General features: G+C 43.0%; 1 protein-coding gene across 3 annotated transcripts in view; it reads right to left on the bottom strand.

Annotated features, from left to right (window-relative positions):
* ABCC4 (ATP binding cassette subfamily C member 4 (PEL blood group)) overlaps window positions 1-19,097 on the bottom strand; it is a 218,320-nt gene that overhangs the window by 148,678 nt on the left and 50,545 nt on the right. For 2 of the 3 annotated variants that reach the window (XM_061171226.1, XM_061171227.1), the window contains exon 4: window positions 12,329-12,553. In XM_061171226.1, coding sequence (XP_061027209.1) covers window positions 12,329-12,553 — 225 coding nt within the window. Of the gene's footprint in view, window positions 1-12,328; window positions 12,554-15,733; window positions 15,833-19,097 lie in introns of those variants that run through there. The other variant, XM_061171228.1, reaches the window with a different exon arrangement.

The raw sequence follows: 19,097 nt of genomic DNA, 5'->3' as shown, positions 1-19,097 counted from the left end.
AACAAAGAAAAAGTATTTATAATCTATCTTCTCAAAAATGGCATGCTCAGGTGCTTCCCTGGTGGTGCAGTGGTTAAGAATCCGCCTGCCAATGCAGGGGACACGGGTTCGAGCCCTGGTCTGGGAAGATCCCACATGCGGCGGAGCAACTAAGCCTGTGAGCCACAACTCCTGAGCCCGCGCGCCTCAACTACTGAGCCCGCGCGCCTAGAGCCCGTGAGCCACAACAAGAGAAGCCACTGCAATGAGAAGCCTGCGCACCGCAATGAAGAGTAGCCCCCACTCGCCACAACTAGAGAGAAAGCCCGCGCACAGCAACAAAGACCCAACGCAGCCAAATAAATAAATAAACAAACAAACTTTAAAAAATGGCATGCTCAGTTGTAAGAATTTACACGAGGCCATATGCTAAGTTTTTATAGCAACTATACTGAGAATCATTTTGTCTATAAAGAATTTTCCAACTATTTTGCTTATCATTTTTATCTGCCTTCTTTCAGACCAAAAGAATACAAGAGGTAAACAATATACCTACTATAAACTCACCCAGGGTACATAATTTTACCGAGAATTTGTCAAAATGCGGAATACTTTAAAAGGGTGGTTTTCCTTTTTCCTAATGTTTTATATTTATCAAAGTATTGATCTTGGGGAGGACAAACAGCAAACCTAAAGTAACCAACAATGCACACTTCTGTAAAAACACAAAACTAGTTGCATTACCCCTTCCCTTAAACGCCATCTTGGAAGCTTTCAGAAAATGAAGATACCTGTGTAGCAGAAAGGGGAAAAAATGACAAAAGTAAGAGATGCTGCCTAAATAATGATTCACTCACAACATACAGTTTTACAACCAAACGTACCAAGAGCAGTGATGCCTTAATTTCTCCTGTCGATGCATATAAAGGAGTTAGAAGAACAATGCACAGAACAAGAAGGACAAGCTCCTCCCAGACAGCCACCTAACACACTCTTTACCCAATTCCATTCTCCTGAAGCCCACGCTCCCCTACTCACTGGAGTGCAGCGAACAAAGTGGCAGCCAGGTGGTACCCGCAGCTGTAAACTCCCAGAAATCCAGAGTAAAGAAAATGACTTAGTTCAGCTAATGAGTCCCAGGGGGAGAAGGAAGGAGGAGAGGAGGACTTCAAAACAGAACTAAGGCAGAGCCACTTGCTCGGAAAGGCCGCCAGAGAGGGTGCAGTTCTCTCTGGAATGCCTTCCTTTTCCTCCACAACGAACTCAAAGTTCATCATCACAGCTGAGGATCAGGGTGAGCGGTAAAATTTTTTCCAATGAATACTGAGTAAATGTATGACCTCCACCTTTTCAAAAAAGTAAACTAGCCCTGAGGACATTATGCAAAGTGATAAGCCAGTCACCCAAGGACAACTCCTGTATGATTCCACATACATGAGGTCCCTCGAACAGGCGCGTATACTAAGACAGAAAGTAAAATGGAAAGCTGTCGTTCAATGGGCGCAGAGTTCTGGAGATGGATGGTGGTGATGGCTGCACAACAATGTGAATGTACTTAACACCACTGAATTGTAGACTCCAAAATGGCTACCTTCGACAATTTTATGTTTTGACTATTTTAACATAGTTAGAAACAAAAAAACTTGTTCATTTAAAAAACAATTACCAGGCTTCCCTGGTGGCGCAGTGGTTAAGAATCCACCTGCCAATGCAGGGGACACAGGTTCGAGCCCTGGTCCGGGAAGATCCCACATGCCGCAGAGCAACTAAGCCCGTGCGCCACAACTACTGAGCCCGTGTGCCACAACTACTGAAGCCCGTGCACCTAGAGCCCATGCTCCGCAACAAGAGAAGCCACCGCAGTGAGAAGCTCTGCAACGAAGAGTAGCCCCCGCTCGCCACAACTAGAGAAAGCCCGTGCGCAGCAACAAAGACCCAACGCGGCCAAAAATAAATAAATTAATTAATTTAAAAAAAAAAAAATGAAGGAGAAATAAAAACATATTCAGACCAAAAAAAATTGTTTAACTAATTAGAATTTTTAAAAATAGGTATGAGTCATGATTACAGCACAGATCCAAGGGAAAGGAGTGCAGAATATTCATGCTGCTCTTCTCCCTTTCCAAGAGGGCACCACATCTTCCCCTGCCCCGTTCCAGTCTGCTGAAAGTATCATCATACTTTCTCGATGATAAGAATCCCTGGGGCACAGATTAAATAATACAGATTTTTAGGCTTCTTCCTTAAAAAATTCCAAGGGAGTAGGTCTGGGATTAGACAGAGGTTCTGGGTTTTTAACTAAGCACAAAAGTGACTCGCGCCAGAATTTGGTGAACCTCAGTCTAGCATAAGCCCTCACCCTTTATCTGTTCAGCGAGAAGTTAGAACAGGTCTCTACTGCAGGTCAAACTACCACGCCCTGCACTGTACACAGAGTGTCCAGCCTCAAGGCTCATAAATATCCAGCTATTAAAAGCAGTGGAGAGACTGCTGCTCTGATGAATGGCTGAGTAGCTGATAGTGGAACAGCCCCACTTTCACTGCAACCACATGGGTAGGCACTGGATAGCTGGCAGTACAAGACTGATCCTTGAGAAAAGGGACACCCACGAGGTGAACACGGTCACTGCCCTGGCTCTCAGCCACTTCACAGCTGTGGCAGCGAACTGAGGTCCGTCCAAACAGCACAGGAGCCCCATGGAGCCGAGGCAGAGGCCAGAGACTGAGTCAGCTGGAGCAGCTGGCAGGCTCCTCCTGGGCAAGACGCCAGCCAGTAAAGAGGTTTACCGAAAAAAAAGGATCTTGGGAGCCTCGGGGCACAAGGTAGCCCCCCTACTCTTCACCCCGTCCCCCTAACACACACACATAAAAAGAAATATCCAGCCCTAAACGGCAGTCAGTACTGCTGAGGTTTAGAAACCCTCCTCTAAAACAGACTTACTCTAGACTTGTCCTAGAAAAGACTAACACCAAGGCCTAAGAAGACCCACAAGAAACATGGGGCGTGAAGGTGGAGTCCCACATGTTAGACAAGCTTGGGAAAAACACCTTAGGACTTCCAAAGATCTAACCTAAAAAAGCATCAAACCAAGCCTACACAAGTTCAAAGACAGATTTGGGCAAAATTCAACACTCTTCAGAAGAACATCAGAATGCAAACCTACAAGGGAGCTTTCATAACGTCCAATAAACAATGTAAAAGTCCTAGACATGCAAAGAAATTTAAAAATGTAACACACGCAAAAAAGACGGCACTCTTCATAATAAAAACAAAGTTGACCCAGACATTCGATTTTGAAAGATTTAAAGAAACTGCTATACATACATTCCAAGTGTATACATTTGTCAAAAATTGAATGCACAAATGTGTGCATTTATGTAAAATACTCGAGTTGATTAAAAAATAGTGAAGAGAAGCAGAACTTTAGTTACATGAAAACAGAAGACTCAGTATTAAACAGTGTATCGTATACCCCAAACTTAGGAATTTAGTTACATTAACTTTTGATGGAAGGGTGTAGGAATTTTATTGTTGTTGTTGTTGGGGAATTTTTGAAAGGAAGCAAGTATTGCCAATTTGCTTTCAGACTGGCTAGCTAGTAAAAACCTGTTACCCTGGGTCACACACAGCCCACCTCCAGGGGGGACTTACATTGTCACTATGAGAACGGCACAGCTCAAGTGGAACCGTGCACTGCCATAGTCAGTCTCCCATAAACGACCACAACAAAAAATCCCATCTGAAGGTAACTTTGGCATATCCCAAAACATGGACCAAAGAGACACTCCATGTAAGGCCATGAATGTAGACATCTTTTACCCTGAGACTAGCAAACACGGGGAGTCTCTTAGATGGACTATCAATGCAGCCAGTGAGGAGGTAAGAGTGCAGTCAATACAGTGACAAAACTGGACACAAGCTGTATACATAATAAGACTGTAAATGTATGGATATGTGTGGCTAGATAAAGACTGGAAAAGAATCTGCAAAATGATACCTGCCATTATAGGATGATGGCATTTGGGGTATTTCCTCCCAAATTTTTGGAATAATGGTAAGCAAAAACAGCAATACTTAAGAGACTGATAGCTTTGTGGATTCCTATTAGAACTATGATTTCCTAACCAACACTTTTCTCCCCTTCTATAACTAATCGCTCAGATCTGGCTCCTTTCTATTCTTCTTTTCTCCATCTCTCATGAATATTTCAATGAATTAAAAGGTCTACATACTAACTCATTTTGCTATTTTTGTCTAACATGTATTTCTGCCCACTATTGTACTAGATCAGTTCACACATACATGAGATGAAATAAGACATTATTATATCCTTACAATGACCTACTACTCTCATCTGTGGGATATCAGGAGCAGTTATTGAGAACTAAATGCTTCACCAAATAGCCAAAATGGTAAGAGTTAATGAATGAATGAATGAATGAATGAATGAATGGCTTGTAAGATACTCAGACTGCACCTCCCATACCTGACTTCCTTTCCAATCATTATCTCCATGAGGGTCCCTTGCAACTTCATGCATGGCCATGTACAGTAGGCGTCAGGTGCATTTTCCTAAATCACTGCTCTGATCATTTACTACCTTACTAAAAATTTCCAGGGCTTCCCCTCTGCCAACTAAATAAATCCAAGGTCCTTAAACTCATGATCAAGGCCCTCCATCACCTGGTCCCAATATTCCTTTCTAGATGTACCTTGGAGCCTAATGCTCTCCTAAATTTTTATGCCAACTGTGCTTCCACAATTCCCTGAATAAACTGTTTCAACTTTCCATCTCAACACTGCTCAATGCACGGAACGTCCCCCCTATGTGCATACACATAGACACACATACACAAACACACAGACATCCCCTCCACCAATTGGAGGGATCCTTTCCTAAACCATTAAGTCTGTACACTTGTGTACCACTTAGCACCCATACTGCTATTTCATCTGATTATATTATGTATTTGACCCTTCTGTGACTGAGTGCCAATAATAAAGATGATAGGAATGTTTGAACATTAGCTAAATGCCAGGCACTATGTTAAATGCTTTACACAGATTGACTCATTTAATCCTCTCTACAACCTTAAGAGTTGGGTACTATTACAAACGAGGAGATTAAGGCTTAGAGCAGTTTGCCTAAGGCAAACATCTACAAAGAGGAAAGCTGGGGTTCATACAAAAGCAGTCAAACTACAGAGTCTTGTTATGCTTACGACGCCCACCCTCCCAAATTTAACAAATGACTTCTGTAAAAAGTGCTTTGCAGGAGTTATGTTATCCAATGCTCAAAAAACCCCATGAAGCAGATATTCTCTACTCCAATGTTTAAACTCAGGAAACTGAGGCCCTGAGAAGTGAGTTCACTCACAGTTTAGCAAACAGCAAAATCAGGACTGGATCTCAGGTCTGGCTCTTCTCACGGTCCACACTCACACTCTTCTACCCTATCCGACCTGCCACAATGTCTTCTACAAAGTACATGTGCACCTGACTCAACACCTGACGGCTCGGTGCACACGAGGCTCCCGGCGCGGAATCTGAGACACAGGAGGGCTGTAGAACAGCCACCACCCTTCAGGTCTACAGCCGCAATTTCGAAAGGGCATCTCCACTGAGAAAGGTTATCTCCACTGAGAAAGGTTAAACTCGCAGCCCACATGACACCCCTATGTACTGGAAGATCTTGGTTATAAGACATAAGAAAAAAAATTAAGCTGAACATGCATTTGAGGCCTATGGCTATTACCTGGCATCTTCTTAAATTCCCCCCATACAAAAAAAAAAAGAACTTCCCTGGCGGTCCAGTGGTTAATACTCTGCGCTTCCACTCAGGGGGCACGGGTTCGATCCCTGGTCAGGGAACTAATATCCCACATGCTGCATGTGAAAACTAAAATAAAATAAGATTCCCCCCATACCAATTAAAATGGAATGCCTGCGGAGAGGGCCCGGGTATCAGTGTTGTTTTTAAATTTTCATGAATCCATCATGCAGCAGTTTGGGAACCACTGAGCTAAGCATTCCCTTCCAGCTTGCACTGCACCCCACACAGCAGACAGTTATCAGGTGGTAGAATACAGTTGACACCCGTTACTCTCCAGCAGCAGAAACATCCCCTTTGAACAAAAGCTAAACCAAACAGTCTCTCCTCTCCTTCCTTAACCTGCTTTGTTAGGTAGGAGTACCCACAGAAAATTAAACCTTCACCCATTGGCTCCTCTTAGCTCTCCCCTAGCAAATTAGAACAACTGCCAATTGCCCCCTGATGAGATTAACTCTTCACAAGATGCACAGACCCAATTCAAGTTTATATCAGAAATAAAAGAGAAATAAGGAAAAAAGTGTGTTTAAAATATTTTAAAAGTGTGGAACAGTGTAAGAAGCATTACTAGTTCATTCTAATTTTGTCAGAAAGTTAGAAAATACCATTAGAAGAGAAAGTCCAAACAAAGTATCACGTGCTTCAAGGGAGTCACTCTATTTCCATAAATACCACACTGTTTCACTTTAACAATACTCAAGATGCTGGTCCCTCAATATTTTCAGAAAGAAAATATAATACAACCACAGACTAGTAAGCAAGATATCAGATTGAACCATACGAAATTGCTGTTTTATAAGCCCAAATCAGTTGAACATCTGTCATTCCATATTGTCCAGTCTAAATTTAAAGCAATATACTGTCTGTACCAAAACAGAATTAGCTTTAAATAAAAACAAAAGTTCTGAGAACTATGAACACAACATCACATGGCTGAGACAGTGACAAAGCTTTCTACTCTCTGCTTTCCACACTCCAAGGAGCAAATTCAGAAGGAGATGAAACTGGAAGGGTGGGATGAAGAGGGAGGTGCTGCAGGAGGTGAACCCTTCCTTCCCTACTCACACTTAGCACATTCAGTGCATAGATTTTTTTAAAGTCAGGCTCCATTTACGCACAGGACAGCAGACATCGCTCGGAGGAGTCTGCAAACTTGGTCACCCCCTGCACCCTGGAAGGCCTCCTTCTACTTCCTGCTTAGGCTCTGTGAGAAAGGATGCCTGCAGTCCTGACCACTGATCTTAAAATGTAACTGAGCTGGGACTTCCCTGGTGGCGCAGTGGTTAAGAAGCCACCTGTCAATGCAGGGGACACGGGTTCGAGCCCTGGTCAGGGAAGATCCCACATGCCACAGAGCCACTAAGCCCATGTGCCACAACTACTGAGCCTGTGCTCTAGAGCCCGTGAGCCACAACTACTGAGCCCACGTGCTGCAACCACTGAAGTCCGCGCGCCTACAGCCCGTGCTCCGCAACAAGAGAAGCCACGGCAGTGAGAAACCCCCTCTCCGCAAGTAGAGAAAGCCCGCGCTCAGCAATGAAGTCCCAACGCAGCCAAAAATAAAAATAAATCAATAAATTTATAAACATATATATATGACTGAGCTGAAGTGTCTGAAAAAGAAATAAAATGGTTGAGAGGGGGAGGGAGTCTTAAGAGACAGGATTAAAGGAAAGAGAAAGGGTCTTTCACTCAGAAAGATGATGGTTACCTGAAACCATGAAATAGAAATAGTGTGGATACAACGAGCATGTATGTCCCCCCAAACTGAAAATAGAACTACATCACTTAGATGATTGAAAATAGATCTGAGGTAAGTAAGAATATTTCTCTAGGCAGGATGCTGATCTATAGAAACAACCTCCTTCAGTCAGCAGTCGATTCTCATTACTGACAATGTTCATGGTCTACAGTCACGATGAATGTGAACTAGTGAATATTCATCGCTCCTGAGGGAAATACAGGGCTAGGGTCCTGGCAGCCTTTGGTAACAACGTCTTCACCATCTCCTCAATACTCACATAACCTTGTTTTACGTATGTTTCTACTTAACCTTATTTAATTGCTGTTGTAAATTCATTAACATTGGCCTCACAGCCGGCAGCACTGTAACACATACCTGAAGCAAGCTTACTCACCTACACACATACTTTCTCCGTAAGACACATGACAGCCCTCCTCAGCTTAGGAACACCAGACAGCACTTCAGCCCTCTTTAGGGGCCACTTTAGACTGCAAAATCACCCCCCAAGAAATACAAAAATGTGGAAAGCAAGGCACCAAGTAGACCAAAAAGAGGGCATCTGTTCCATAGTATGAAAGCAAGAACATATTGTTTTCACCCCAGCTGGGAATATGCATGTCAGATGACAAAAAACTTAAGAGACTATGTGCACACCCGCAGAAGACCATGAAAGAGCCGCAAGTACTGATTTTTAGAATTACAAATAAATTTTAGCAAGCAGGCAAATTCGCAAACACAAAATCTACAAATATCCAGGATTAACTGTACATAAATTCTTGTAAGACAGACCTACAATAAAGGATAAAGGGAAATTAGGGTGTTTGCAGCGAGTCAACTCATCTTAGAAGCTGAAACAAAGAATGACAAATCTCTCCTGCAAACTATCCTTTGGGTAACACTAAAGAGAGTGATGATTTCAGCCACAGTAAGAAATCTGCTCAAACTAATTAGATTCTGCAACTAAGTCTGCACTGGGTAACAAGCAGCAGAGAACACTCAGTGATCTCCATGACTATCCGCTCTGGCTTTACCTGGCGTTCAGAGCAAACCAACCCATCATCAGGACCCACCATGGGGAACGGCCACAGTTCTACAAACTGCACACAAAGTCAGGAAACCTACAGTCCACTAGGCTATTAAGGAGCCTCTTAAGGAAAGATATCTGTGCCCTATGCATTTTATAATACATAAAATCTCTGTGCCATATGACAAGATCAACCTGCTTAGTGAGATTATCATGCTGTCTGCCCCAGGTCAGAACACCTGTAACATTCAGGCACGAAGACAAGGTCAGGACTGGAAACTGGGAGATACATTCTCACTACTGACTGGGGTTGGAGATCAACAGCTGTCTTCAAGCCAGGCTCAGCTTGCTTGAAGTTACCATCTTTCCCCAGCCCGGGCCCACCTCCCATGCTCTGAGCTGGGGAAGTTACCCTCTGAGATTTGAAGCTGGATGAGTTCTCCTTCTTCTCTGTCCCAACCAAGAACAAAGACAGGAATTAAGACACTGGTCTCACTGTAAAGGTGATGGCAACTCATGCTGGGAATATCACCAGGGACTGGGGGCGATTTTCTAAAATGAGTGAATATAATGTTTAAAACACTATTCCTTTGAGGAACCTGTGTTTGTAATGCTAGTCTGCTGACTTTACAAAAAACAGAGCCCGTGTTCCACAATCCCTTTATTTGGTAAGAAGTTCGAAAAAATGCCCTAGAGATTTGAGGAACCTGAAGAGACCATCATGAGCTGTTTCAACAGACCAACAACTGGAGCCACTGGTCCAAACAAAATGTCACAGTTCATAAAAACTTCTCATTTAGTCCTCAAGTTAAACAGAAAAATCAATGATCAAGTGTGAATGTAAAATGATGTAGCCACAGTGGAACAGAGTATGGAAGTTCCTCAAAACACTAAACATAAAATTAGCATGTAATACAGCAATTCAACTTCCTGGGGATGTACTCAGAAGAACTGAAAGCATAGACTTGAACAAATATTTGAACACCCATGCTCACAGCAGCATTATTCACAATAGCCAAAAGGTAGAAACAACCCAAATGTCCATTGACAGATGAATGGATACACAAAACCTATAATGGAGTATTATTCAGCCTTAAAAAGGAATTAAATGCTGGCACCTGCTACAACATGGATGAACCTTGAAGACACTGTGCTATATGACATAAGCCAGACACAAAATGACAAACATTGTATGATTCCACTTCTATGAGGCACCTAGAGCAGTCAAATTCATACAGAGAAGTAGAATGGTGACGGCTGAGGGGAGAGGGGGTGGGGAGTTAAGTGTTTAATGGGTGCAGAGGTTCAGTTTGGGAAGATGAAAAAGTTCTGCAGACGAAGAGCGATGATGGCTGCACAACAATGTGAATGTGCCTAATGTCACTAAACTGTGCACTTAAAAAGGACAATCTGATGTTGTGTATATTTTACTACAATTTTTTCAAAAAGCAGTGATCAAAAGTAATTTTACCAAAGCAGCTGAAAGGTAGATAAACGACAAGTCATTCTTATATATGATACATCCCACAAGATCATTCAAAGTTACATCTGTGACTTAGCAGCCATTCCATTTCTAACACCCAACCTGATTTCTCCCCAGGACCAGGGATTAGCAGGGGCGGGGGGCGTAAGCATAAACCTCAAAGATCAGAGGGGCTGTTCAGAGCTGCTCGGCAGCACCAGCTTTTCCCCTAAGGAACTAGCCCACCTGTAACCTGCTAAGAAGTGTCATATTTCTACGCCTGAGCCGGATCCTAGATGTAAGGCTGTGCATGAGGAAACTGGTCCTTCCCACGTTTCTGCAATTTCAGGTCACGTCTATGGTATAATCCCAACAATAGCTGACTTCGTAAAGAACAATTCTCTTACCCTAATCAAGCCGGCAAATTAATGGCTTTGGGACATGTTTACATTCATCTAAGCAAATGTGCCAGATTATATCAGATTTCCCAATGGCAACGTTTCCAAGTGTTAGTGGGAAGAGGAAGAAAAACAGGTAGACAATGGCTCACCTGTGCAGCAAAGAGCGATCTGTTTGACTGAACCATCAGACCTAAGGAAAGGTTTTCACAGGGCACTTCTGGTGAAATTTCCTATTTATTTATGGGAGCTAAGCATGATCTGGAAAGACAAGTATCTAGCTGATTTGTGGGAATCTGAGTATCCGTCTCCTAAATAGTAGAAGGTGACACAGAATAACAAAGATGATGATGAACGACAAGGAAGACCCCTGACTAGAGTGTACGGGCACCACTGCCATTTCCACGTCACCCAGGAGGAAACTGGCTCAGATGCTGTAGCCAAACACAGACAGTGAGATGCCAGGTCCCTGGGTTCACAGACTCCCAAGATTCACAAGACTCTGCTCAAGAAAAGATGATGACACATCTTCCATTTTGCCAAGAAAAGTACTCCCAAGAAACAGAAGGTCTAAATAAGTAGAACTAGGTAAAAGAAGTGAAAATTTCAATTTAAATTGTTTGGTTTTGGCTTTCAAGGACAATTTAATTGTTTTTGAATAAAAATTGTATACATTTAAGGTGTATTAACATGTTGCTTTGATATAAATACACAGTGGGAAATAATTACTGTAGTAAAACCACTTAACATGTCCATTATGTAGTTGTCCTTTGCGTGGGTATCTGCTATCTCAGTAAATTTCAAGTATACAATACAGTCAAATGAAAATTCTTAAAAAAGTAAATAGGGAAAAGAAATATCCAGGATCAAGTTTATAAAGAGCCCTTCAGCTCTTGACACTGGTGTATCTGTGGCAATTCCTTTGTAAAGACACCTGAAATCCTTACTCCTTTTATACTAGTTAAGACCAGGGAATAATTCTATGGGCATTTCTCAATACAAAAGCACTGAAAACATCAAACCAGGTCTTATTAAAACTGCTATAATACATACTAAAGAAAAAAGGGAAATGTATTAAGAAAAAGACTTTGAATGAACGGTAACAAATTCTCCCCCAAATTACTAAAAACAATGAAAAATTTCAAGTTTTATCCCAAACACCTATTTTCTTTAATGCTGTTATGAACAATCACAACTCTACAACACAATGAGTGAGTCTCTATGTAGCATGGACTCCATTTACATTTTTCTTTACTTAACATAATTATAATGAATATGATTAGATGGGTCACTTAAAAATATAAACATTCCCTTTCTCAAATACATTCTTCTCTCCTAGATTTAATTTTATAGATCCAATCACTGAAGCTTACTATTAAATACAACTTTGTGTAAATAAAGGTTTTCATGAACAACAACAGGGTCTCCATAAATAGCACTATGAGATTTAGGCATGAAAACAGTAAAAATCAACTTGATAACTCTGATGCTTATAGACTTCATTACAAATTTACTGCATATTATGCAGTGGACTGTGAAAGAAAGTTATCAAAAGCAGCCCTGACCTGATCTCAACACAAATCTTTTCATTATATTTTTGTAAGGTTTGCTTAAACAACAAAATTGGCTTGATGCAAATAGCAAGCCTCTGTAGTATGGTGTAAATGAGTACAGTCATTAAAAAAAAATTTTTTTTTCCCGGGTACAATGTGTTTTTCTTACTTTTTTACTGAAGTATACTTGATGTGCAATATTACATAAGTTACACGTGTACAATGTAGTGAGTCACAATTTTTACTAGTTATAAAATTTTTACTTTACAGAGAACTTTCCCAAAAGGCTTCTGGTACTTCAGGAAAGGTACACACTGTGGTACCGGATGACACTTACCTTGCGGTAAATCATATGGCACATGGCTACTCTTAACCTCATCCCCGCACACTGAACATGATAGAAGTATAAGTGGTGCAGAATGGCCAAAACGAGCGTGCAGGCGCTCAGCACTCCGGCATAGCCGTAGGCTTCGTACAAAGCAGCAGATTCAGTGGGATTGTAGTTTTCAAAATAACCAATAATTTTCCCCAAAATTATGGGCTGAACTACTCTGGTGCTTTCCTAAAAGTAAAGAAAAAAAGCCTTAATTAGAAACACAAGCCAAACCAGTTTTTCTTAACACAAGCTTTACTTTTATTATTACTTGTTAAAAAGGCATTTTGACAAAATGCAACATTCGTGGTTAATCTAAAAGAAAAATCCACATATCCACTATCTTCTATAACACACGCAGACAACAGTTTTAACCTTAAGCAAAAATTTTACATAGACAATAAAGCCTTACGTACATTGTGCTTCGTACACTGTGGATGCTCAATAAATATTACAACCGGTGCTTTAGAAAGCATTTGGCAAAATACCAAGTAAGTCTTAGCCGAAGATAAGCTGAAGAAGGGTAAGAAATCTGCTTCCATAGGAACAAGCCCTGCTGGCAGCCTGCCCCTCTCCCCTGTACTCTCAACGTCCCAGCCCAACAGAAAGTCAAGATGGTTCATGTACAGGAGACAGGCTCTTGCCATCACCTTCTGTTTTAAGAGCCTTTATGAAATGAGACACTGGCGTAAACACATCCACTCTTTCCCAACCCAAACTCCACATGTCCAGAGATCAAGAGAATGGAGCCCAGCTTCTGCGGGAGCATCACAGAGAAACAAAGCTTGGGAGGTTCGCAGGCTCTCAACCACAGGGGGCGCTGTGTGAATATGTCTCTACCCACTAGAAGCTGGGATGTTCCTTGGAGTCAAAAATTAAACAGGACAGAAGCCAAGCTAAAAAATGATGTCATCCATGGTTCTCCATCCGCCATACACTGCAGCTGCTGGTTTGGAAGAAATGTTACCAATCATCTATTCCCCAAGGCAAAAATTAAAATCCTAAACCAATGAGTTCGGAGGCATTGATGCTTACCTCCTGAGAAAGACTTAGTGAAAGCAATTTTCTTTCCCCAAACTAAAGGCAAAACAGCAACACTTGCCCACCCTGCCAAACGGCCACTCCACCCCATAACCTACTTCCTCCCTCTAGTCACCCCTCGAAAGTTACCCTTCTCCCCCATCAAGGAAAACCAAACACTCAACACAAATCCAAGTCACCAAAAGTAAACACCTCCGCCCTCGACATCCTTTCCTCCACAGACTTCTCAAAAGACAAAGTGCCAAAAGTTTGGAAATCTTTCTGGAACTCTGCTTTTCCTTTTAAGCAATCCCTCCTTACTGACACAGACATGGTAAACAAATGACAGGTTGAATTTGATAGCTCTCTTCTGTCTGTCTGAAGCTGAAGAACCCACACGCAAGAGGAAGGGATGGAGAATCCAAAACTCCAAATGTGAAACAAAACTAACATGCATTTTGTGCTCAACCAACTAGTACCCAATCAGGATATTTACAGAAAGCTGTCCCCGTCCCTCAAATTGGTGTGACATCAAACCCCAACCCTCCTGTCTTGCTCTACACACATGTTCACAGGCTGCACCAACTGCCTCGCCTTCCATGAGGTCACGGAAGGTTTCATCTACTACAGACAAGGAAGGTAACACTGTTTAGTTGAACAATCATGATGAGTAAGATCATCAGATCAGAGCCAGATAATCAGTTCTCAAGGACACAAAGGCTCACTGTTACATTTTCAGCATGCCCCTTCATTCACCCCTAGAGGCATTAAGAGCTCATGGAAGAGCCCCTCATGCAGTAGATGGTAAAACACACTGTTTAGAATTTACTGAGATGGAAATGTGGAGGCTTACACAGAGAAGCAAGAATGTCAAACTGTATACCTGGGCAGTCCCAGCCCGGGTATGGCCAAGGGCAGCCCAGTGCTGCAACCTACAAACCTGGGGCTCTCCACCAGAAGCCCAGTGGTAACACTTGCCGTCCCAAACTTTCCTAAAACTTATAATTATCTTTGGGAATCACTGTTCCCCGTTACTCAGCTCTCCGTTTGAGCCTAACGTCGGAAACCCACCAAAGAGAATACCGACAGATGCAACAAATTCAGCAAAAAAGAGTACAAAATAAAGGCAGGTCACTACTGCCTAAGCGTCATGATTTTTTCACTGAGACCATCTTTAATAACTCAGGTGAGCAAACAGTCTCATTAAGGAGTAATGCCAGGGACTTCCCTGGTGTTCCAGTGGTAAAGAATCTGCCTTACAATGCAGGGGACACAGGTTCAATCCCTGGTGAGGGAACTAAGATCCCACATGCCGCGGGGCAACTAAGCCCACGTGCCACAACTACTGAGCTCGTGCACCTCAACTAGAGGCCGTGTGCTCTGGAACCCGCACGCCACAACTACAAAGCCCACGCACCCTGGAGCCTGTGCTCCACAACTAGAGAAAACCCGTACGCCACAACTAGAGAGAAGCCCACACACCACAACGAAGATCCCACATGCCGCAACTAAGACCTGATGCAGCAAACAAATTAAATGAAATAAATAAATAAATAAATAAATAAATCTTTTAAAAAAAAAAAAAAGAGTAATTCCAGTCCATGGCCCAAAGCTTCCAAACTGCTGTCTGTTCCTGATCCTAGCCCTCAACTAGTGAGAAATAAAACAACTGAAAAAATATTCATCATCAAACTTGAAACTAACCAAATGAAAACTTTCTGGATAAGCAGGAACAAGGTCAAAAATTGCTCCAATAGGGCTTCCCTGGTGGCGCAGTGGTTGAGAATCTGCCTGCTAATGCAGGGGACACGGGTTCGAGCCCTGGTCTGGGAAGATCCCACATGCCGCGGAGCAACTGGGCCCGTGAGCCACAACTACTGAGCCTGCGCGTCTGGAGCCTGTGCTCCGCAACAAGAGAGGCCACGACAGTGAGAGGCCCGCGCACCGCGATGAAGAGTAGCCCCCACTTGCTGCAACTAGAGAAAGCCCTCGCACAGAAACGAAGACCCAACACAGCCAAAAATAAAAATATAAAAATAAATAAATGTTAAAAAAAAAAAACATTGCTCCAATAAACCCTTCATCTTTGGCACCAACTTATGACCCAGTGAATATTCTTTCCACAAACCAACTGAGAATATAGTTCTTACTCCTTCACAAGAATTCTTCACGACTGCAAAACCATAAAGGATTTTTAAAACAACCCAATATAATACGACAAAGCCCCATTGTTCGAGGTTTCACAAGAGTCTCTCGGGCAAATATTTCTTGGTGGAGTCCTTCGTATTCAGCCTCCTGAAAGCACCTCACATTTAACCCCACCTCTTACTTCTTAGGGGTATTTCTTACACAGTTTGATGGTAGAACTTCCCCAGTAGGTACAGTTTCTCCTCCATGTTTCCCCATGTTCTTTCTTTCTAGTTTCTCCTCCATGTTTCCCCATGTTCTTTCTTTCTCTTTCTTCCTTCCTTCTTTTCTTTCTTTTTCTTTCCTTATTTACTTACTTGCCTACTTATTTATTTATTTTATTCGGCTGCACCGGGTCTTAGTTGTGGCATGAGGGATCTAGTTCCCTGACCAGGGATCGAACCCGGGCCCCCCACACTGGGAGCACGGAGTCTTAACCACTGGACCAGCAGGGAAGTCCCTCCCCCATGTACTTTAAATATTTCTTGCCCAACTCCGTCACCTCTGAGTCATGAGGGTGAAAAAAAAATACAGGAAATAGAAACCATCTAACACACAAAGAAACAAATGAGTGAGCTTGTGGGAAAATGAATAGGCAGTTAATTTTTAGAAACTGGGGAAGAAGTGACAAAGTTAGAGTTGAGAAAGATACAGAGCTAAGGAGGAAAAGCAGTGAATCTGGAGAAATAATAACCATCAGGATTCTATATCTGTCTTCACTCCTCTTTTACACAGTGGTCTCCATCGTGGCTGCATCACCTCGAGGGGTTAAGAGCACTCACAGGCCTGAGGCCCAGCCTCTAGGAACTGGTTTAGGTTCAACAGATTAGGGATGGAGCCTTAAATTCCCTCTCCCTGGAAGATTCTGGATGCAGAACCTAACCTCATGTAAACATCTGCTATCCTCCTCTCCTGCATCATCATGGCATCTGAGTCTGGAGGGGCTACAGACCTGCTCCGAATGACCTACAAGTACCACAAAGGGTTTTAATCAGAATTCCATGAGACATATCGTACTTCCAAGAAAAACCTATATGCACACAAGTCCTGAGGTTCCAGCTAAACGGGGGGAGGGGGGAGCCTTATGAGAGGTTACTAGGAAAAGCAGAGTAAACAAGTTAAGAAAGGTAGAGTTGGATTCCTTATGCAAACCCAATCTCCATTGACAAGATTCTTTTGTGATTTAGAGCCAACCTTCTCTTCCAGGCACAGAGAAGGAGAGGCCCTTACAAATGGAGTTATCAATGTAAATGTCCCTGTGTCTATTTCTCAAAAAAGTCAGCTCAAAATAATCTTTACTCCAGAAAGCCATATTCTAGGGTGCTGCATTCTGCTACCTTTCGACACTATTCTGTTTTTCTATTTTTGAAATGTTCTTTAAAATCTTCAGGGGGAAAAAAAAAGCAAAACAACAAAAAACCACACTGCGGGAAGCAGCTGAAAGAGGAGCACAGAGCTGTTATCAGAAAAAAAAGTTGTTCTCATAAAGTCTTGGCTCTGTGAGCCTTCACTGGAAGCTGTGGCAGGAGAGGAAGCCTCAGGACAGAAGGCAAAGAACACTGGCCTAGGAATCGGAACGCTGTGCTTCAGAACCCAGGTCTGCCACCTGCAAGCCACATGACCCCCTAAGCCCATCATGTGCCCTCCTGCACCTCCAGGGCCTTGTCTGTGGAAATACTTGCCTCGTCTACCTCAGAGGAATCCTGGGACAGCTAAATGAAATACAACAAACAGCTCAAAGTGCTCTGAAACCAGCATAAAAACAAGTGTAAGCTATGATCACTTTATTATCCCGAAGTTCTGGGAAGAGACCTATTCTATTCTGAATGGCAGAGGCTGGTTTCACAAAGGGCTTGGCAAACTCATTGCTTCTTACAGGCGATCATAGCAGAGCAAGCACTCTTGAGAAGTCATTCATAAAAGCCAACTTTTCTGGAAAGTAATAAAAAGTTTCGGTTCTAAGCAGATTTTTAAAAATTGAACAATTATAAATGCAGTCTTGTCAAAATGAGTCACCTACTTGCCTGACTTCTTAAAAAATGACGGGTTGAGAAGGGTGGGGGGATGAGTGAAATAGGTGAAGGAGATTAAAAGGTACAATCTTACAGTTATAATATAAATAGGGCAAGAGAATGTAACGTAGAGCACAGGAAATATAGTCAATAATATTGGAAAACTTTCTATGGTGACAGAGGGTAACTAGACTTACGGGGGTGATCATTCTGTAATGTACAGAAATATTTAATCACTACGTTGTATACCTGAAGCTAATATAATATTGTAAGTCAATCATGCTTCAATTTTTTAAAAACTTTTGTTATAATAAAAACTTACATATGTTTAAAAAAAAGGAAAGAAAATGGATTGAAAAGCATCACCCTCATTTATGATTCAAGGTCATCACTATGGGTATTACTGATATCTAATGGCTAATGTATACACTCAAGAACCAGCAGGGTGCACACAGCAGGTCTGCTCTGCAGGTCCCCCGTATCCTTTGCTCAATGCTCCCTCTACCTCTCCCTTGCTGTGTGGCCCTCAGTGGTTGCTCACAGCCCACAGTATCTTTACCACCAGTAGCCACTCCTCAGTCTTCTGGGTTGAGTGGAAGTGAGAGACACATGGAAGGAAGTGTTGGGAAATAAATGCAAAGGCCCAGTACAGCTCTGAGGGAACCAGAGGATTCTGCTTACTTCCAATCCATCAGCTGAGTTCCAAAGTAAGTTTAAACAAACATGTGCCTTCCTACAGGCTCCACCTGGACCAGAGACAATCAGCAAAAGTGGCCTGAGACAAAGGCCAAATGAGGACTTTCTAAGGGTAAGGCGGGGGCCATTTCTAAGGGTCCCGGGAATAATACACAACCCCCCAGGCCACTCCTCCCCTCTCAGCGGAAGGGACTGGGCGAACCCACCCTTGCTCTTTGCGGTCACCCCACTTACACACCAACAGGCAGGCAGAGACCTCATCTCGCAGGGAGAAGGCCCCTGACGACCTCTGTGTCTCTGGTCCAGGCAGAGGCTTCAGGCTCCTCCTCTCCACCCTGAGGGCCCTGGGCAAGCAGAGACCTGTCCTCCCCACCTGCGGTCCCCGAGAAGGTACACACAGGGGCCAGGCGTGCTGGGAACTCGCTGGTTGTTCTGTTCTAGTTAGGGGTGGCCTGCAAGCTCTCCATGTTCAACATCAGCCTGGTACTTGTTTCTCCAAGCATTATGATCACTCCTCAATTATCAGAGGACAGACGTTTCCATACTTCGAAATCCTAATCCCGAAGCCTTGCCCTGGACTGGAGCCACCTGCCTCTTCCCGCTGGTGCTGCCAGTAGCGCAGGGAGGCCCCACCGGCACTGTGGGTGGTCACAGCACACTGCCTGGGAATCACGGATGATCCACGAGGCATTCTGCGCACCAGAGGAATTAAAAGAGGCCTGGAGGTCACAAAGGAAACATTTGCGTTTCAGAGAATCCTGGACTGAGTACTGAGTATACATCTTCCACTATCTAAAATACGAAGACCGGGGACTTCC

This window comes from Eubalaena glacialis, chromosome 16 (assembly GCF_028564815.1).
Source record: "Eubalaena glacialis isolate mEubGla1 chromosome 16, mEubGla1.1.hap2.+ XY, whole genome shotgun sequence".
Classification (NCBI taxonomy): domain Eukaryota; kingdom Metazoa; phylum Chordata; class Mammalia; order Artiodactyla; family Balaenidae; genus Eubalaena; species Eubalaena glacialis.
The sequence above is the reverse complement of the archived record's forward strand: the minus strand, read 5'-3'. Positions and strand labels throughout refer to the sequence as shown.